This window comes from Syngnathus scovelli, chromosome 3 (genome assembly GCF_024217435.2).
Source record: "Syngnathus scovelli strain Florida chromosome 3, RoL_Ssco_1.2, whole genome shotgun sequence".
Classification (NCBI taxonomy): domain Eukaryota; kingdom Metazoa; phylum Chordata; class Actinopteri; order Syngnathiformes; family Syngnathidae; genus Syngnathus; species Syngnathus scovelli.
Genome location: NC_090849.1, coordinates 12,923,522 through 12,943,749, shown reverse-complemented (window position 1 = coordinate 12,943,749; position 20,228 = coordinate 12,923,522). Strand labels below are relative to the sequence as shown.

Sequence of the window (20,228 nt, the reverse complement as noted above, 5' to 3'; positions counted from 1 at the left end):
CTGTTACTGTTCAAAACAAAAGTTGGCAGCCATGATGGATGCTCATCTTGCTTCTGCTTCTTCTTCTTTGATATCTCCATCGTCTTTGGTGCCAGGCGATATTTTCTTCTTATAGCCTTCATTGGCGCCATGTTTTGGGATTCGTGAAAATAACGGCAAGAGACGGATGTTCGGAATTATTTGAATAACCCCAGTACTGCGACCTAGATTTCATGCTTGTAAATGCATTTAGTAAGTCACTTATGCAGTGACATGGATGTTTTATTATTTCTTCTTCAAAACAAACAGAGGTTTGTAGAGCCGGAAATATTTGGTTTAAAACAGATGTACCTTTAAAGAGCCATGTCCTGTGTCGATTGAAGAGCACCCTATAAAGTTAGATTAGAAGTTTCAGAGTTCTTCATCCTGCACTTGCTCATTTCCTTCACACCACAATCTCATCTTCAGTGTTTAATGGTGTTTGGGTGAATTATTGCAAGTTTCTAGGTGTGTATGTGTGAGGTTGTGTTCGTGGCCTTGTTAGAAGGGACTTTCTTGCAATGAGTGTGTCATTCTCGATAATTATTTCAGATTTCATTTGAGGATATTAAAAATGTCATAAAAATGTGTGAAGGTGACAAAGTTGTCAGGTGAAAGTGCAGTAGCAGTCACGAGTGTGAATGTTTCATTCCCAAAAATCACTGGCTGGTAAAAAGACCACATCCAAGTGTTAAAATCCTTAATGATGTGAGATACTGAATGTCGCTGGTTGTGAAATGTGGTGAAACAGACTTCATGAGTGTCGTGCTATTTTTCCAAGCGCTGTTGAGTTGCTGGTCCGAACATAAGGAGCAACTCAGTATGTAATCCAATATCAATATGTCTCTACAAAGTTCCTGTTGTCTACAGTATTTGATATGGTATTAATCAGAATTGGTTTTATGAGCTACACATTCAAGATAAAAATGATTACTTCCTAAGACTTTTAATATCATTGAATGCAGTTTGCTATGTGTGTGCGGGGTTACAAGATGATTTTCAACATGATCAGATTCAGAACTTACATTTGACTGTACTTTGCATTTTATTTACAAAACCAATTTGAACATGTTCTGATGAACATGTTAAATCCGTCCAGGTTCCGATTGTGGTTGTACAGTGCCTTGTGATCTTATCAAATTTTTCTCCCAACTATCTCGAGACAAATAGATACACATCTTGATAGAACTATTTCAAACCTTTATGATCAAATTTAATGGCTTAGGGAATAATAAATGTCTCATTCGGATCAAGCTTTGAGAGTCAATACAATCATTATTGCGCAATGTAGGATGTCAGTATGTGTCGAAGCAGATGATCTGTACCACAGACAGACGCTCATGTCTGTCATGTAAGTGTTTGATGCCATCCTTTTTTTCTTTCTGTTTGAGTGATATGGTGTTGAGAGTCATAAATGAGTATCATAAACCGGTGTGTCAGTGTGTGGTTTGGGCACTTTGTCATGTAGAAACATCACAAATGTTTTATCAGTAATTTCATTAGAAATTGCTGTTATTGAAGAAACAACCTGCTTAGCTAATTTCAAATGCATTTTTTATGGAAATGTTTTTCTACTTTAAAGAGACTCAAAGTATTAAAAGCATCAATCTACTGATGATGCATCATCAGAAGCGCCTTACTTAGATACTTTGACAGGTGTGCGGGAGAGCTGGGATTTGAACCTTCAACATTTGGTGCGCGAGCACCACCAGCAAACAAAACGGGCCTTTTTAACATTAATTTATATCCCCCCAGTATAAGACAACTTATCATAGCATTGGCCCAGCGCATAACTTGAAAAAAAAAAAAAATATATAATTTGATACATGTATTAAAAAGGTTCAATAAAGTACTTCATTTGACTATACATAATTACACAGTATTTATTTTCACATTTCTGCAGTTAGTCATACCACATTTGTTTTTTTGCATTTAGATTGTCCACTTATCTCTGAAATTTCAGTAACAAATGACAAATGTTTAACAACTGTTTTGTTCAAATGTATTTCAATTAGCCCATCCAACATAACCACCTGAGAATATTTTAAAGATTTTAAATAATGTTGCCATCCTTATATCAAACTTTGATGAAAACACAATTTTGAGATCAGTGTCGAACATTTCAAAACATTTATCTGTTTTGAAAACCAGCATTAACACATGTGAACAACATACAAGGTTATAGATCTGTTGTATTAATTGTAACAAAAAAAGAGCAACACAGATACAAAGCTTTAAAAATAAAAAACACTTAGCATTCTGACTGTGCAGTCCGGTGTATTATGTGTCTCACATGTCTGCTGCTTCCTCACGCATTTGATAAACATGCATGTTAGGTGAGGTTAATTTGCGTGCGCGTGTGTGTGCATGTGTTGAATTCTTAACACCATTTTTCTCACCCCTTACAACAGACATATGGCGGGGTTGATAGAGCGACCCACGGTCCGCAGGGAATGCTCCTTTGCTGCAGTTCGTCTGTTCTAAATGGCATCCCAGGGGACTTTAGGCTCTCATGGGGTCATTGCTGGCTGAGAATCAGACGGGGAAGGTGGTTCCATTTTATAGGTTGACTGCGTTGTTCTAGTAATAGTCACCAGCCGACCCAGTCAGACTTTCAAAGTGCATGATTTGACCGGCCTAATCCACCACCTCTTCTGTTGTGAACCTCACTTGTACTCACTTTACTGTTGTCGCATTTGGGTGTTGTTGCCTGATTGCAACTTACTACAATCTCTCATGTCTCATATTTGTGAATCATCTTACAAATGCATTGTTGCTCTGGGTTCACAAAGGAAGAGCGTTGGAGAAGCATTTTAGGCATTGTATAATATGTGTATCATTTTTTTACGTGGACATTTATTATAAGGCGAGCTCTATGAATAATGCATGGTTAAAGGGCGTAATGGATGCACTGGGACTCGTCAAAATAAAAGCAAAAATCCATTTGCTCTCCCTGTAGTAAATCCACTAGCTTGTCCTTGGGCTAATTTCCAACTTGGGACTTGTGGGGGGAGTGAGTGCACGCCTTGATAGCGATTTCAAGCGATGGAGGTGTTAGTGGTGCTGTAAAGTGAAAAGGGGAGGGAGGGGGAAAGTGAAATGAGACATGGATGCGGAACAAAGCCAGGGATACCGCCTTCTCTTGATGCCTCCCCTTCTTCATCTCACTCTCTTTCTCTCTCCTTCCCACACTCCCGTCTGTCTCTCGCCATAACTCCTTCCCCCTGCCTCTGAGCAGCTGCCACTTCTGAGCCTGAAGAAAATGAAGGCAGATGAATCAATTTGGCCTGTGGCCCTAAAGTGCACTTGTCTGCACCCCGGCCCAGGCGGGAGGGGTGTGTGTGGGGGGGATAATGAGCCAATAGATTGGGCCCGGCATCAAGGTGCCTCAGCCAGCCGCACCACTGGGACCCTTCGCACACACAAATCTGATGCCTCCCTGAGTAGTGGTAGCCGGCTGTCACTGGGTTAATGGGGGTGAGGGTCCATTGCGCAGGACACTTTTCAGAACAAATTAGAGGAAGTATCCATATCTGTTCTTCTTAGCCCATCCCCCTATCCGAACTTGTCCCTTGAATCTACAGCACCTTTGCGTTCAAACACCTGACGAGAGCATGCTAGAGTTGATCATGTGGGTGGGGAGAAAGCCCAAGATGAAAGGTAATGAAGACTGACACCGACACAAGGGTGAAGCACAACCTCCCTTACAACTGCTGACAAGTGATGGCTGACAAGGGAGAGACGAGAGAGTAAGAGGAGATGGAACTGGTAGGAAAAGCCCGGTTGGGGTAACGACTTCTTTCATCCCAGGGGAGGCAGATTCTGGAAGACTGTGTAGTTTTCAAGTGTCCCGTTAAACCTCCTGCAAGGTGAATGAGGTTGTATAAGAAAAGGGGTGGGACAACAAAGCACCCCCCGGCAGCCTTGAGCCTACTTGTAAGGCTTCAGAGTGATTTGCACTGCCAAGACACAGTGAAAGGGAACGAAACGTTTTCCAAGCCTAACGTGAAGTGACGTGGACCTCCAGTGCCTCTGTCATTGCCTTGACAAGACCTTTGTAATCAGGGGGGAATGGTGACTTCACCCAGGGTTAAAGTATAAATGAGCAGACAAAGTCAGCACCACTCAACTTGGGGGTGTGGTGGGGGATTAAGATGCTGGAGGGTCCTTTGAAGATAATTAAAGCGCACAGAGCAGCAGCCTCCAGAGAAAGATTGGAGGCATGTTCAATACCGAGACTAATGGTACTAATTTCTTGTACATTATTCATGTAAAACACAGGTTCTCACTTAGCTAGGTATGTGTGTTTGTGTGTGTGTGCGTGCGTGCGTGTGTGTGTGCATGCGTGCATGTATGCGGAATCTACACGCCAAATACATAAACTAATTATCTTGGTATCAACACATATTGTAAATGTACCTAAATCAAGATTAAAAAGCCCAACACTCTTGGGCAAACAGGGTTTCATTTAGAAACACTGCACTACTTATACAACACATATTGGGTATCGACAAATAAATGTGTTTTTAACCCTAACCCCTAATTTCATTGAAGCTGGGACATTGCGTATTGAACAGCACCAACAGTGTAATCACAAATGCACTAGACTCTAGGAAACGGTATACCAACAATCAGGTTTACTCTTATAACCTGACAGCTATGCCAAACAGCAAGGTTTTAGGAACAAAATGGATCATTGGCTTTTAAGTATTGTCTTGAGTCTCAAGGAAAGGCCCTTGCCTTTGACTATAACAATATCACCATTGCAACAAATCCCCTTCCCCTGTGAGCTCTTTTTTTTACATGAATGATTTCAGTAAAGCGCATACCAACATACCACAGTAATCCATTTGGGATGTTACAGGGCATATTAAATACCTCACGAAACAGGGAATTTGTCCAAGACTTAATCACAGGCAGACGGAGGTGCCAATCCTTTGTCAGAACTGGTGAATTTCTGTAACAATCAATTGCCCTCCTGTGTTCCGTTGAGCAATTGCTCAGGGAATGGTCCATGCAGTCTGCATGATTAACTTTGATGGCTAATTAGATGCTTTGCTCTGATCAATAGTCAGGTTGATTGCTGACTGACTGTTGTTGCTACTAGCCAAAGCGAAAATGGAAAATCTTTTTGCACCTTTTGGAAATTGCCAGCAGCACTGATGTTGGGTCGGCAAGATAATCCACTGCTCTACGTAATGCTGTTGTGACTTTGTCACTCTGGGCTCTATTTTTTGTGACTAGTTCAAATCTAGTGCCTCACGTGGCCTGAATCACAGAGGAAGATCTGTGTTTGTGATTTTACAAATGTGCAGAAGGCAACATATTTAGAAAAGGGTGGTTTTCGCTGTTGGTGGTGTGATCACAGGTGACTTTATATGCTGCCAATCAAAGCATGAAGACATCTCTGTGAAGAAAAGACTGCAGTGATCTGTGTGTGATCGGTGACGAGACAACGCAAGTAGGGGTTATCGCTATCGTTGTGGTTGAGTGACAAACAAGAGAGAGATTGATCCGTATAACAAGCAGGTTGTTACTAACCAATTAAAGAGTACTCTTAAGATCTCTTAAGATATTTGCTAATGTCAAAAGTGTTGGTGTTTAAAGAGGGTTTTGTGTGCCTTTTCCAGAGTGCGTCAATGAGAGTGGCAATTAATGTGTAGCATTCATTTGGTACTGATGGATGGCGCTAATTTTTGCATTAGCTGGCACTAAATTGGCCCAGCACATAATAATATTTGTGCATATTTATTATTCCTAAAAATGTATAGCGTCTTTTTTTTTCTCCAATTGTTATTCTCATCTCTTAAATATAGAGGTGTAGTCACATCAGAGTGACAGCTACAATTGCTTTCAGCACAAGCAGACATGGCCAGTGTGTTGTGGGTGTTAAACATGACACTCTGATCCCAGGCGCCGGTGTTATGCCTCTTTTACACCTCTCATGCTATGTCAGAAGCTGGAAAACCCCTCATCCTCGATGAGTCCCGTGTACAAAGGACAAAGAGGTGGGAAAATCCTGGCATAGGTCTGCAAGATGCTAGTCTTGCCTCTGATTTGCTTTTTCTCTGCCTTTCACATTTCAAACCCATCATGTCATTCCTGACCTCGAAGCACTCTTCACGCCCTATGGCCAATCGCCATGCTTGCCCAGCAGCAGTAATGTAATTAAAAGGGAATCACATCTACTTGGCATGTGAGCTTGTGGGCACAAGGGTAGATAAACACTCTCTCTCAGCTGCTTTCCCCACCTGCCAGGTGGCAGCGTTCAGGACCTGTCAGATTAGCTGATGACCCTTTTAATTCTATCCCAGCCGGGGGCCATAATTGATATTTACTGGGAAAGGTTAATTGTAGCAGTGATCTGCTTAAATTACAGTGGAGATCAGGAGACCAAGGCCAGTCGGAGAGCATGTCACCAAGGGAGGTGCTCCATGTAAATAGCTAGTTGAATCAAATACACCCCGCAGCCATTGCCACTTTAACTCCAAGGTGGCAATGTAGCACGAGACACTGTGATTGGCTGGTGCTGTAGTGGCCCAGACACTTATGTGCTTAGCTTGCCAACCTTCCATCTGGTTGGAAATTTGGATTCATGCCAGCTGTGGGTCTAAATGGTCTGTAATAAAACAAGCCATCCACAATAGTATTTGGGTTACCATCATATGGATGGCTAAACACTGCTATTTCCATTTGTCCACAAAAGTTAGAGAGTGAGATTTTAAACCAGGCATTTTTGCCATAGTATCAACTTAGGTGGGATTTGACTCACACAGCACTGGCAAAATTACTGGTTGCCTTTCATTAGAGAAAGAATATCCACAGTGGTCACCGAAATAACCGATGTTACTAGGATACAGTGTTCCTTCGATTATCACAAGGGTTAAGTTCCAAAACATGCCCACAATAAGTGAAGTCCACGATGTAGAGGTTGATTGTATAATAATAAGAAGAAGAAGAAAAAGAAGAAGAAAAATAATTTTTAATTTTATTTTATACCCGGGGGGGTTTACGCCTCTATTATGACATTACAATCCCCCTCCTACCTCCAAACTGTTTCCCTTCCTTTTAAGTACTTGTTACACTTAATAAATTTAACTCATAAAATGCTAAATGAAGAATAAATGACGAGCTGCAGGCTGTGAGAGGAGCATACTCTGGCCCCAGGCAGCGGACGAGTACGACGGAGCGTGGGCTTACTACTGTTAAGGTTTTTTAAATTACGAGCCCCCTCCCACCTTCAAACGGTTCTCTTCCCATCGACTACGTTTACATGCAGTCAATATGCAGTCTCTAACTTCAAATGCAGCATTAAAACTAAAGCATTCTGAAAGGAAGTGTGTAATGTCAAAAGGTTTGGTCGCCACAGGTCATTATTGCTCCAATAGGATCCTAGAAATAAGTACAGTACACAAAAAAAACATACTGGGAAAAAACATGGAGGACTACACCATTCCAACAAGTTTGTGTTGTTTTAACGATAACCCATAAATAGACATTAGATGTCATTGCATTGTTGCCCACTGTATACTGTGCTTCATTGTCGGGAGGAAAGACATTTTAATTAAATTGTTGTTTTCCCTTGTGTCCTCCAGATCAAACCAATATTGCTCTGTCCAGTCAAATTTTGTAAGGATGAAACAGTGCCAGACTTCAGCCTACCTCAAAGGAGCAGCACCAAGGAGCAGCTGAATGAGGTGAGACACTTCCAAGGCCTTTCTGTTGTTTTTCTCATTTTCCAGAGGGAAACAATAGTCATTTTATAGGAATAGGCCCAAGGAAGCAAACAAAGCAAACCAATGGTGAAATAAGACAACAGATTCTCTAGTGTTTTATTTTCAACTTTCTCATGTTTTATTTTCAACTTTTATCTCCTAAAATAGGGAAATCACAATTTAACTGGATGACCACAAAAGTTATTAAGCTTGTCACACAGCATCTGGTTCATCTAGCATTATTTCAACCATGGCACAGTTAAATATATTGTAGACATGACCTAACAGGGTTTGTGTGGCCTGACCTTGGCATGGAATGAGTTAAAGAAACTGTTCCAATTATCACTGTGACAGAATTCATATGCCAGCTCATTTAGAGGATGAGTAGGTGGCAAAGGAAAATTGAGGCCATGCACTGGTTCAGCGTCAGGCTTGAAATAATGCAATTTAGGTACTGGGAAAGTAATGAGAATTTATGCAAAATTCAGAGCAGCGTTTTAAATGAATGTAGAAATATGCATCCCAACAAATGCCAGTCAAAAAGCACCCCAGTAGCCCCAAACTAAACTCAATCAGAGTGTTCATTTATCTTTCAAAAGCAGGAAGCGAGAAAGCAAATTCAGGCTTCCTTCTCCAGCGCTGGTGAATTGATGGAAGGAAAAAAGGTTTAATGAACTTGTTAAATACACTGTTTTAAGCTATTCAGTGTTCCAATTGAAAATCCAGCCCTATTAAAATCCCTAATCTGTCACTTCCTCGTAGTCATTGTTTCTACGTCTTGCAACGTCTGTCTCGAGACTGACTCTCTCTCTCTCTCTCTCTCTCTCTCTCTCTCTCTCTCTCTCTCTCTCTCTCTCTCTCTCTCTCTCTCTCTCTCTCTCTCTCTCTCTCTCTCGCTCTTTTGTTTGGTATAAAAGGATGTCTCTTAATGAAAAACTCAGAAGGAAGAGCAGAGCTTGTCAGATAAAAACACGACATTGGTTGACAGCTCTGACAGGGATCTATGACAAGCTCTGAGAAGGAGGGGCAAGAATGAGTGACGGCAGAAGCAACGATGGTGGGGGCAGTGAAGGAGGGGAAGACTGGAAATTGCACGCTGCAGTTGGTGACACCGTTAGATGTGGAATATCTCTCTAATACGCTGCCAAATAGATGGCGCACAGACGCCGGTGTTGTCACCATGCCATCCACATCTATCCATGTCCAACCATCTGGCTCTCTTGGTATTTCTCATGTCTGTCCCTCCATGTCGAAGCTGGAGATTGTATTCCATTCAGCCAAGGTCATGAATGACAAACCTTGCGTCTTTCCTTAATTTTTTTCAGCCATCTAAAATCACTGGTACTGAACCAAGAACACAAATTTGTATAACACATGCTCAATCAGATCAAAGTCTCAGCAGCTTTAAGAGCTTCTAGCGAATAACGCCACGTCGACGACAACTGAAATGGCTTTCTCTTGTCACGTCGCCAAAAAAAAAAAAAAAAAGAGAGACAAATGTGACGTGAATGTTGTCGCCTGTCTGCGTTTAAAAACAGTCATGCATCAATTTGGGAGCAAATGGTGAGAAATGCCAGGGATGCTGTTTGTTCATCGCCATGGTTGGCTCTTTATCTGTTTATTTTGACAAGGTAATTGTGCTTGCGGTAGAGTGCGGTGCCCCAGCACTAAGCCACATATGGATTAGGGAAATATGGGGGGTTGGGAGGTTATTATGATGAGGGGTATGCTGCTGTTATGGTCTTAAAAAACTCATGTTTCCAAATACACCCATCCACCTGACTTGAATAATTTCCACCGATGACATCACTTTCCTAGTTATTTCACTGGCACCTATGATGGCTCCACCGTTAAAATTCTCTGTAACAATAGGAACAATAATATAGGATGGGAAAATGTTAACACCACCCACTCTTCTCTCCACTGTTTTATTCTTTATGCATTCTGTTTTTGTTTTACTCTTGGTGGAGGAGGGTGCATGGAAATGTGGAGAGGATTAGGGGGCGGATTTAGCAACATTTCTCTTCTCCCGAGCTCTTAGTTAACCCTTCCATGGCGCCAGCATCCACCCTGTTTCTATCAACGGACATCGATGAATTCTCTCTCTCTCTCTCTCACGCACACACACAGACACACCCCGTCACCCTCCCCCAAATTCTCACTCTCTGGGGCGGGTTCTTAAATCCTTTTGAAGTCCTAAGCACTGCAGAAATCCATTGAGAGCCATGTATAATGGCTTTTAAGAGAGAGTGTTTAGCTATATGCCGACCCTATGGCTTATGAACCGCTGGCATTTTAATGGATCCCCCTGCTCCCACCCCTTTTTTCTCCCTTCCCCAGTACTAAATCCAATGGATTGTCCCTCATTATCATTTAAATAAGCCTCTCTTTTTACCCAGGATGCGCCATGTTGAATGAAGTCTACATAGTTCAGCTAATTCCAAATGGCCTTGGCCCCCCATCACCTAAGGCTTATGTCCTAAACACACATGTACGTATATGCAGGCTTACTTACACAGATGTACACGGCCTGTTTAAACTTGGCATATGAACACAGACACACCACAGATCTAATTTTTGCCAGAAAATGCTTCTGTTTTTGTGCACATAATCCACCCCGGGTCTCGTTCGTCATCCCTTCCTCTTCTCCCCCTTCCCGGTTTGATAGTGAAGGGATCAGAGAGTTTGAGATGGACATGGAATAGCCTTTTGAATCCCGCAGAGCCTGCTTTCCGGTTCACGGCGGGACTTCTCCCTAATCATCACCACAGGAGCTGTCCTGGAAATCAGGGGCGCACACAGGCGTTGATGAGTGCTGAAGGCTAGAACAGGTGTGGAAGAATGGATGAGGGGCACCAGGAAAGGAAACAGTCCTGGTGAAGGTATGGGGGAGGTTGTTTGGATTGAAAGTAGACCCATGGATAAAATTGCTCGAGCAGAAAAGTTCCCTCCAGAGGCCAGGGGGACAAATTGCCTATCTAGACAGAAGAATAAAAGCGGAGAAAAGTGGAAGTAGAGGGAGGGATTCCAAGATTGCTGCTCCTGCTGGGTAAAGGCGGACTGTGCAAGAGAACAGAACAATATCCAGGCTTTTCGGTATACATGCTATTCTTGCTTGGCATTTAGATAGCAAATCGCAGGATGGGGCTTAATGTATCCTTGCAATGTTTAGCTCTGATTATAGTTATTACTATATATTTTCTACTTCTTTGTTCCCCTTCTTGTTGGGTGTTTGTGGGGAGAGCCCTCCAATGAATGTTCAATTAAAGTAAAAATGCCTTTGGAACACAAATCTTCAACTATTATTGTGTTTTATTTAGGTTTGCCTTGTGGAATATATTTCTTTGTCACTGCTGATGGCATAGTAATGCTAGGGGAAGATACAACATTGTTCTCCCAAATACTTGTTAAAATTCAATATTTGCCTCTGGGTTAGACTGTGATATGACCCGACCACAAAAATCTGATGTCCACTGGATTACCCCCCCCCTCCAAAAAAAATCTATTGACAATGACGTTATCAAATACATTTTGGTTCCCTCACCCCCCCTTGGTGAATTTATTTAATCCTGATACCAGCCAAGCTTTGAATTTTTTTTTCCCCAGCATTCCCTTCCACAGAAATTATTTACTGTAAATACACGCTTGTAAAAATTTCCTTAAACTTAATCCTTATTGTCTTTTTGTCTTTTTAAATATTTAACATTTTAAATAATTTAACATCGTATAATGGAACCTCAACCTGCATGATGTGACAGGCGCATATTTGTCTTTTCCCATGTAGAGTTGTACACACAGTAGGCAAGGGGACCTCAGCAAAATATTTGTGGCTTGGAATTTTTTACTTTACCTCTGGTCACCGTGCGTTGGTAATGGTCAGCACGGTCGACTCTCAGTTTGCCTTCCGCCTCACTGCTTCAATGTCATACAGAAAACAATGTGAAAATGACTCACACTCATGTCTATTCTATTTTTGAAATGTCCTTGAAAAGTGATCGCCAGAGGGGTCAGAAAAGTCCCAAAATATAGTGGTGGCAACTGTGGCTCTGCTTTCATTAACAACCACATCTTTGTTCGCAGCCATGTTGTTAGTGTAAGCAGTGAACAAAAAGAATTGAAAAAAAAATAATACAATGAGATAAAAGAACCCTGATACAATTATCCATCCATCTATCCATTTTCCGTATCGCTTGTCCCCAAGGGGGTCACAGACGTGCTGGGATCGGGCAGTTGGGCGGGACACCCTGAGCCGGTCGCTAGCACACAGAGACAAACAATCATTCACACTCACACAGACGAGCAATTTGAAGTGCTCAATCAGCCTACCATGCATGTTTTTGGAATGTGGGAGGAAACCAGAGTACGCGGAGCAAACCCACGTAGGCACGTGAAGAACGAGGCCGGAATCGAACCCGCAACCTCTGAACTGTGGGGCGGACGTGCTTAACCAATGCTACTCTGTGCCGCCCTGGTCAATTGCCTAATTATACTACAGGGTTTGAATTATTTTACCGCCCTGGTCAGTTGCCTAATTATACTACAGGGTTTGAATTATTTTCCTATTTTGTTCCTGCATGGTAACACATATACAAGTCCAAACAATTTTGTCTTGCTAATTTAAATAAATATTTAAAGTTTCACTCATTTCGCCTGCAAAACATACCAACATCTATGAGCTGAATATTACTCATAGCTTAGCGCCATTGTGAAGGCCAGAACTTAGGGTAGCAGTCTGTTGCCGTGGCATACATGGCGGGCTGGGTAAAAGGTTAACGTGAATATTGATATTAAAGCGGCACTGCTTCATCATGTCTGTGTCAGGGAGTGAAATGCTCCTTAAAGGTCATTCTTGTTCTCTTCTCTCTCCCTACAGAGTTCCACTCACTCGCTGTCAGGCCGCGACTACTCGGTAAGTGACATTTTCATGCTTCATAGCTTTATGGCGGAATTACAATCTTCAACGACCCGCTTTATGGCCCCAGCGCTCCACATTTTAATTATATTAAATAGTGTAATGGAGAAATCATGATATTAGAAACATTAATTTTGTCTGACTGATTATATCGTAGCAAGGTGTCCTGCAATACCTTGGCAAAAAGAGTGTGGTTTCATTAGCATCTCTCTTGGCTCCTTCCACGTTTTAATTTTGCATTCAGTTTATTTTTAGTTTGAATTCACAATCCCCTTGCATATAGGACAACATTGTAACATCAATGTGAAACTAGTGTGCAGAGATTGAGGTTAGTTATGTTTTTCATCAAGAAAAAAAACAGCCACTAAACCTTCAGCTAATTCTTTCACAGGAGTCACACTAACAATTTGTTAGCAGGCTATTTTTATCCCGTTGAAACATCAGTTGTGTCGCCCCTTTGAGTTTTGGGACCGCACATTTGTGCTCTCATTTCGGTGATGTGTGTTGTCTCCTGGTAACACAGACAGCAGTCGTCCTTTCTGTCCTTTGCGTAAAAATGAGCTCATAAGAGGAATATTCTTTAAAGCGTGCTACTTTTAGCTGATGAGTGACATATGGCGATTCATTTTGCAAACTGAAAGCAGCCATCCAAACAAACAAAACAACTACAATGGTTGACATGGTTTGTCATTGTTAATCGGCCTCAAAGGACTTCTATTAAAGCCCCTAACAAAATGTAACTTCAAAAGACATTGATCTCCATGCATTTTTTTGAAATGTTGTTTTAATAGAGCATGTCACATTTCCCCGGCGGTTCACAGATGAAAACAACTATGTCCTTCCAAAAAAGCACGTGGAGGCCTTTGGCTCAAGCTGTCAGTTTGAGTCGGCATAGAGCGAGGCTTTCTCTTCATTTGATAGGAGGAGGGGGGTCGGATATGGATGTGGCGAAGGCTCGGTGGGTGGTGATTTGAAGGCGGCATTGTGCAAGCAAAAGATAGACCGGTAAGGAGGGCAGGAAGTCTCATGTTGTCTGTCTCCACTTTCTGGCTTTCCGACATTGCTATCTGCAGTGTTTGTAGCCTCCGGGCATCTCCTGGGTACTGAGCTCTGACTCTCAATCTGCTCAGCTGCCGAGCCCACTTGATTTCTGCCGGCATCTTATCTGTAAGTGCTTCGGGCCTTACAGAATGATGGTTTCAAAAAGGGGGGGCAGAGGTTGTGGGGTCGGGGTGCTCCAGGGAGATTCCAGGCAAGGCTGAGTGGGTATGGGAGGAGGAGAAGGTCTTGGAGAAGGCCAGCGGCTGGACTGAATGTTATGACTGGAGGAAAATGGAGAGAGAGGCTATGCATGTGGGTGGAGGGCTATGTTTGAGATGGAAGGGTAGTGTAGGAAGGTCAGCCCAGCTAGTACAGTTGGGGGGAGGCAACCATTGCGACAGAAAAGACGGTTGAACGCTGCCGCCTTTTGGCGTTTACTGCTCTGACTTTCTACAAGCTTGTTGTTTGGCAAGTTTTTAAATAGTTAACTACCAGTGAAAAATTGGGTATCATAATGTTTATGCTGTAATAATAATAATAACGACAACCATAATAGTAATACTACTACTAATATAATAATAATAATAATAATAATAATAATAATAATAATAATAATAATAATAATAATAATAATAATAATAATAATGCATCAGATTTATATAGCAGTCTTGTGGACACTCAAATATGCTTTACAATGGATACATTATTCATGCGCTCACACATTCACACTCTGGTGGTGGTAAATTGCGTAAATTCCCTGGGTCAGGCCGACAGAGGCATGACTGCCAGTGTTCACCTCGACCCCTCCGACCACCACCAAACAGGAATATACCATTGTGAGTGGCACTATAGCCAACGTGTGCGAAGTGTCTTACCCAAAGATACAGTGACCCATGATTCGGACAGAGCAGGGATTCAAACAGATGACCCTCCGGTTACTAAACGACCCGCTCTACAGCCTGAGCCAGGACCTCCACTCATTTTTTAATATTTTCTCAGGCTCCTTGCCAAGTTCAAAGCTTCCTTGAACAAAATATATTTAAATTGATTAAAATCAAGGATTGCAAACAACCCAAGTACAAGCACGAAATCCAATACCAATGACGTTGGGAAGTTTGTCTAATGTAAGTAAAAGGGAAGGTTTTGCAAATATTTCCAATCTATATTCAATTGAATACACTACAAAGAATTTAATGCTTAAACTAATGGACATTGTTGTTTACTTTATTAATTTATATAGCAGATGTTTACTCATTTTATTTTGTTGTGCATCTAACTGACAGCTAATCAAGCTCCCATGTGCTATTGACTCGTTTATCTGCTCGTTGATATGAAGCACCAGTGGCCAAACCCAAACTGCGGCATGTCTTTTTTTTCTTTACCTGGATTTAACATTTCTTAAGAAGCACAGGAGACACTTAAATGGCATCGTATAATTAATCATGGAAAGCGTGGGACTCGATTAAATGGTATTGTGTTGATATTATACATTGATATTCTGGCTGTTTATTGGTAACAACTGTTTGTGAAGCTGATGCATTTTAAAAGTAGAAAGAGCTCTTAATTACATACTTGTGTTGTAATGTCATGTCGAAATGGTCGCGACGGCTATTTGTACCAACTCAAAATACATTCACACACAAGCAACAGCACAAATCTCAGTCAAATTGTTGATTTTATCCCACCAATATGTCTGCAATATTGCAAGCAATAAAATCCGGTGATTGATCGTAAAAGAAAGAAAGTAATGACTCTGAGTCAGAGTTTGACCATGTAATTTGGTCCACACTTTCTGAGAATCACCCATTTGTATTGAATACACATGCTTGTATAATTTAATGCCTAGCAGATTGCACGCAACAATCAGTGCTTCTTTACCCCAAACAAGTTGTGGAGCAAGTTGTGAGAAAGACCTAGATACAGAATTAAGCTGCACATACTTGTATAATTTAATGCCTAGCAGATTGCATGCAACAATTAGTGCTTCTTTCCTCCAAACAAGTTGTGGAGCAAGTTGTGAGAAAGACCTAGGTACAGAATTGAGATCATACATGTTGCCGAGTCATCCTTATCCTGACCTTTCATCCCTGTCTCAGGTTTGATTGCTAATAGCGGGTCTGTTAAGTCTAGCAGCGATATGTCACAGTGGGACTGACCTGCTATCGCGCACCGTGTGAAGGGCTGGATATGGAATTGTTTATCAGGGCGACTCTATCCTGTCTGCTTTGTGCAGGCTTCATTACAGTGTCTGCCATTTTGGGGAGACAATATATGTGCCTTGTTTCCTGCGCTGCTACGTGCTTGTTGTTTCAGAGCGGATGGGTCTGGACTCAAGCGATTTATCACTCTCTCAGGGGATTTTTGATAAAGAACCCAGCACCCTCCTCTGTGTCTGCGAGATAGGAGTTACAAGAAGCAGGGAAATTGTCAGAAAATCTCACTCCAACGATCTGCCCATTCTGTCACTGCCGCTGGGCTGGATATATACTACAGAGGAGGAAACAGTTAAGCTCAGTGAAAAAACAACAACACCCCCCCCGTTTCCTTTCGGATTCATTGAGTTAGTTTCCCCACCTCCTTTCTTTTTACCTCCCAAGGCCAAACTATGGTTTATGTTTTCATGCACAATGAAAGCGTCAATCTTTGTCTATGCAATATAATCTCACTTGAATGTTTTTGCAAGCTTTATCTTTTGCAGACATGGATTTAAACCTCAGCTATGCAGTTTAGTTGAGTAAAGCTTACCCGCAGCTTCACTTCCACTGCTTGGGGTGTCATAATCACATTTAATGCTCAATGAGTCCAACAGTTTTGGAGGTGTGTATGTGTGTGTCTGTGCCTTTTTTTTTAAACAGATTTGTCGAAGTTGAAATTCACTTTGCTGTTTCAGGGATGATGTATTTTACAAATTATGCTGTAAATCAAATTTGGCTGTTATTAGCTGGTATTCAATTCATATTCACTGGATTAGTTGTTAAAGCCAGTAAGCGATAGATGAAAGAAAGGCTTCAAGGAACTGACTTGCTGTATGGGAACTTTCTTAAACATTCTCTCTCGCTCTCTTTTTTTCTGTCTATAAATGCCTGTCTCTGTCACTAATTCCTTGTCAGTGAGAGAGGCGTGCAGGTGTCTCCACCATACCGGCTCTTCACATGGTGAAAATTAGTGCAGGGAACCAAGAGCCCAGCAGGAGTGGGTCGTGGCCCTGACATCGTGCTGCTCTTGGGGTTGGGCACTGCCTGTCAGTGGCCTCTCTATCAGGGCTGTCTGCCATGAAAACCTATTTGTTTATCCCTGTGTGTGGTCCGGCTCCGGATTCTGGGCCCCGCTGCTCTCTACACATCACAAACCTGGGCTGTTGCCGTTAGCAACAGATAAAAATTGCTGTTAACCGCAACAGGGCCCACAACACATCAATCAGTGGGTCTGCAGATAAAGGCTTTGGGCTTCTGGGGCCCTGGCTGAATGGCTTGGCTGAAAATCCTTTTCCAGTGGCTGAGCACACACAGCTCTCTGGTAGTGGCGCTCTGCAGACATTCAGAGGTGTGGAGACAAGTGCGATTTTAAGTTATGCTGCTTGGGTTTTGACTTAATGGAGATGCATTAGAAAGGCACAAATGCAAAGGGCACTGGGACAGGTCATTTAAATAAAATGTGACATTTTGAATTTGTGTTGAGTCGGCCTCTGGAAAATACCCCAAGTTGCTCAAAATGAACTCTTAATGCCTTCGCCAATTGGCGTTTCTCTTAAGGCTGCTCATGAGTTGGTACATTCAGTTCTACATGACCTCTTTGTTAGCACTGATTTGAGATCAACAAAATGAAAATGAATAACAGCCATTCTTCCAAAGGAACTATTGACATTGTGCAAAAATATATATTTTTGCTAAAGGTGCCTTTGGTATTTCATTTTCTAATCCGGTTTTATTATGAAGTAAATGTATGGTGGTTGGACCTTGTTAATGGAAAAGAACAATACTAATCTTTCATTCTATTAAATCCAGTTAATGTATTTCAGCATATACCCATGTTGAAGTTCATCCAAATGAAACACGGGCTCTCATGGGTGAAAGCATTAGTTCTACCCCCTAAGCTAGTCCTTGAATATCATCACTCTCAGTTTGTCCTGGATGCACTGTCCCCTAGCTCACATTTGGCCCACTTATCCCCAACCTCCCGAAAAAACATAATGTTGTAGGCCAACAATGCTCGAAGGATTGGTTTTGTTTAGGCTTTCTGCCCATTAAGTTTCACTGACACTGTAGACAAATAAAGTGGTAATTCCACTTTATCATATGTTACATATACCACAATCAAGCAGCAATTACATGCTTCTTCCATTTGTAAGTGGTCCCAATGCCGATGCGGATGTTTTAATGAGGGTTGTAATGAACGCTCAGGGTGTTTGGCAAGTCTCCGAGATTGCGGAGGCTTTTATGGCTCCCCATTATACGTACAATTTGCATCAGCAAATTACAATGCTCCATATCATTATCCTGCACCAAGGTTTGAACATAAATTAGAGCTCCAATTACAAACATCTATCTGGGAAAGGGGCAGGCTACCATAGCAGCCCACCAGAGATAAGTTGAAGGTGGAGAAAGTCTCCTGCGGATTGCGAATAACCGTTCCATAGAGGTGGGATTGTCTCATATAGTGCACTGATGGGAACTTGGGGCTTACAAAAGGAAAATACTCTTTTGAGGAAAAAGAACATCTGTTTGTTCTGTTTTGTCTGTCCTACAATACACACACACACACACGCACACACACGCACACACACACACACACACACTAGAAAACGGTCTACCAGAAAAACATACTATTACTGTGCTTCAAGGTACTCTAATTTCCCTCATGGTGCAAAATATTAAACCCCATCTTATGTTTTAAAGTACAGGATTGTACCTTTCGGGATAAAATGGCTTTTCGTTGGGTTTCATTCAACCACATCAAAGCAATGGAAAGTGTGACAATTTTGGAACGAAGGATCTATTTATGATCCAAGGATACAAGTTCATCTTTGAAACTCAGTGGAAAAAATGAAGGCGAGCACATTTTAAGTGACCGAAGATCCTTCACGCAAAATGTATGGGCTTAATGAAATGATATGTTAGGAGTGCCTTGCTAGCAAAAGAGCAGCTTTTGTTTACCACCAGCTATTTGCCCAATGCGATGGAAGATTCCAGTGGCGGATTGTAAGGGGAGACTTCTTGTGGCATTGATGCCGGGAAAAGCAGCGTTGTAAACCCCTATTGATGATGCAAAGGATTTTATAGATTGCTATTGGTCATCTGATAAAGGCTAGTTCAATTTAAGATGCAGTCTGTGTAAAAATAGAGTAATATGTACCTACAGCACATATTTTGAAATATATCATCAAGTCAAATATATAGTAATTAATGGCTGATAAGAAAATAGTACAGATAGCAAAGCAGCATACAAAACTGTCAAGACCCCGTTGCAGTTATTCCTGCTATGAAACTTTTCACAACATTCACGAGTTAAAACAACATTACTCTCAAACAAATTCCAGTCCTCGGAGGACGCATTCCTGCATGTATTCAAAGTTTCCCTCGTTAATCACACCCAATTCAAATGATCAGTTCATCCCCACATTCTGCAGGAGCCTGATAATGATCCTGATGAATTGAATCAGGCGTGTTTATCGAGCGAAACTTCGAAAACATGTAGGAATAGGGCCCCCCGAGGACTGGAGTTTGACACCCTCTAACTCCTGTAGCATTGTTACCTTTCCTGGAATCTGCACAAACAAATTGTACTAAGTAGGTCATGTTCTGGCACTTGTCTTCTAATCACTCACAGAAAGAACATCATTTCCCTTCACCGGAGCCCCGAGCTTTGCTCCTGGGATTTCAGTGAACAACACATACTTATTTGATTTTTTTTTGTCTTGTATATCCTTTTGCTTTTATTTCTCTCAATATATTCCGCTTCTTCCCTTGCCAAGTTTGGATCTGACTATACAAAAGTAATATTTCAGTGTCTCAAAAGGCAACACACACAGCCCGCATCCCCTCTGGTGCAAGTGTCTGACAGGAGCAGCAGGTAAGCTATAAGATTACAGGAGAAGCAGGAGCAATTATACCCCCAGATGATGCCGGTGTGTTTTATAAAGAGAGTAACTGTTAATGACAGTGTTTTGGTTCTTCCCGAGTCGGGTACACGGCGGAAGAAGGCCTACTGTTTTTCTCATCATGTAGCTTTTTGTTACATGGTTGTGCGTGAGGTTTTGTTTTTGATGCAAGGCGTTAGAACAGCTACTGTGATTGTATCTTTTCAGTAAACCAAGACACTAATTACCACAGCCATATATTTTGCATGTAATCTCTCCATTGTATAAAAATGGTCCATCAGTATTCATTCTATGATAATTCTTAAAGGGGTGATTAATCCAAAGACCAACCTGCAGTTCATATTTTTTTTACCAGCCCATTATATGTTCAACAAATCACATTTAATATGGTTCATGTCAAGCCTGCATTCTACTTAATACATTTGACATTGGGTAGAGCCCACTT

At 41.7% G+C, this 20,228-nt stretch overlaps 1 protein-coding gene across 8 annotated transcripts in view; it reads left to right on the top strand.

The window, feature by feature from the left end:
- fbrsl1 (fibrosin-like 1) overlaps window positions 1-20,228 on the top strand; it is a 228,393-nt gene that overhangs the window by 75,229 nt on the left and 132,936 nt on the right. For all 8 annotated transcript variants that reach the window (XM_049763971.2, XM_049763970.2, XM_049763969.2 and 5 more), the window contains exons 3-4: window positions 7,614-7,715; window positions 12,607-12,642. In XM_049763971.2, the coding sequence (XP_049619928.1) occupies window positions 7,614-7,715; window positions 12,607-12,642 (138 nt within the window). The remainder of the gene's footprint in view (window positions 1-7,613; window positions 7,716-12,606; window positions 12,643-20,228) is intronic.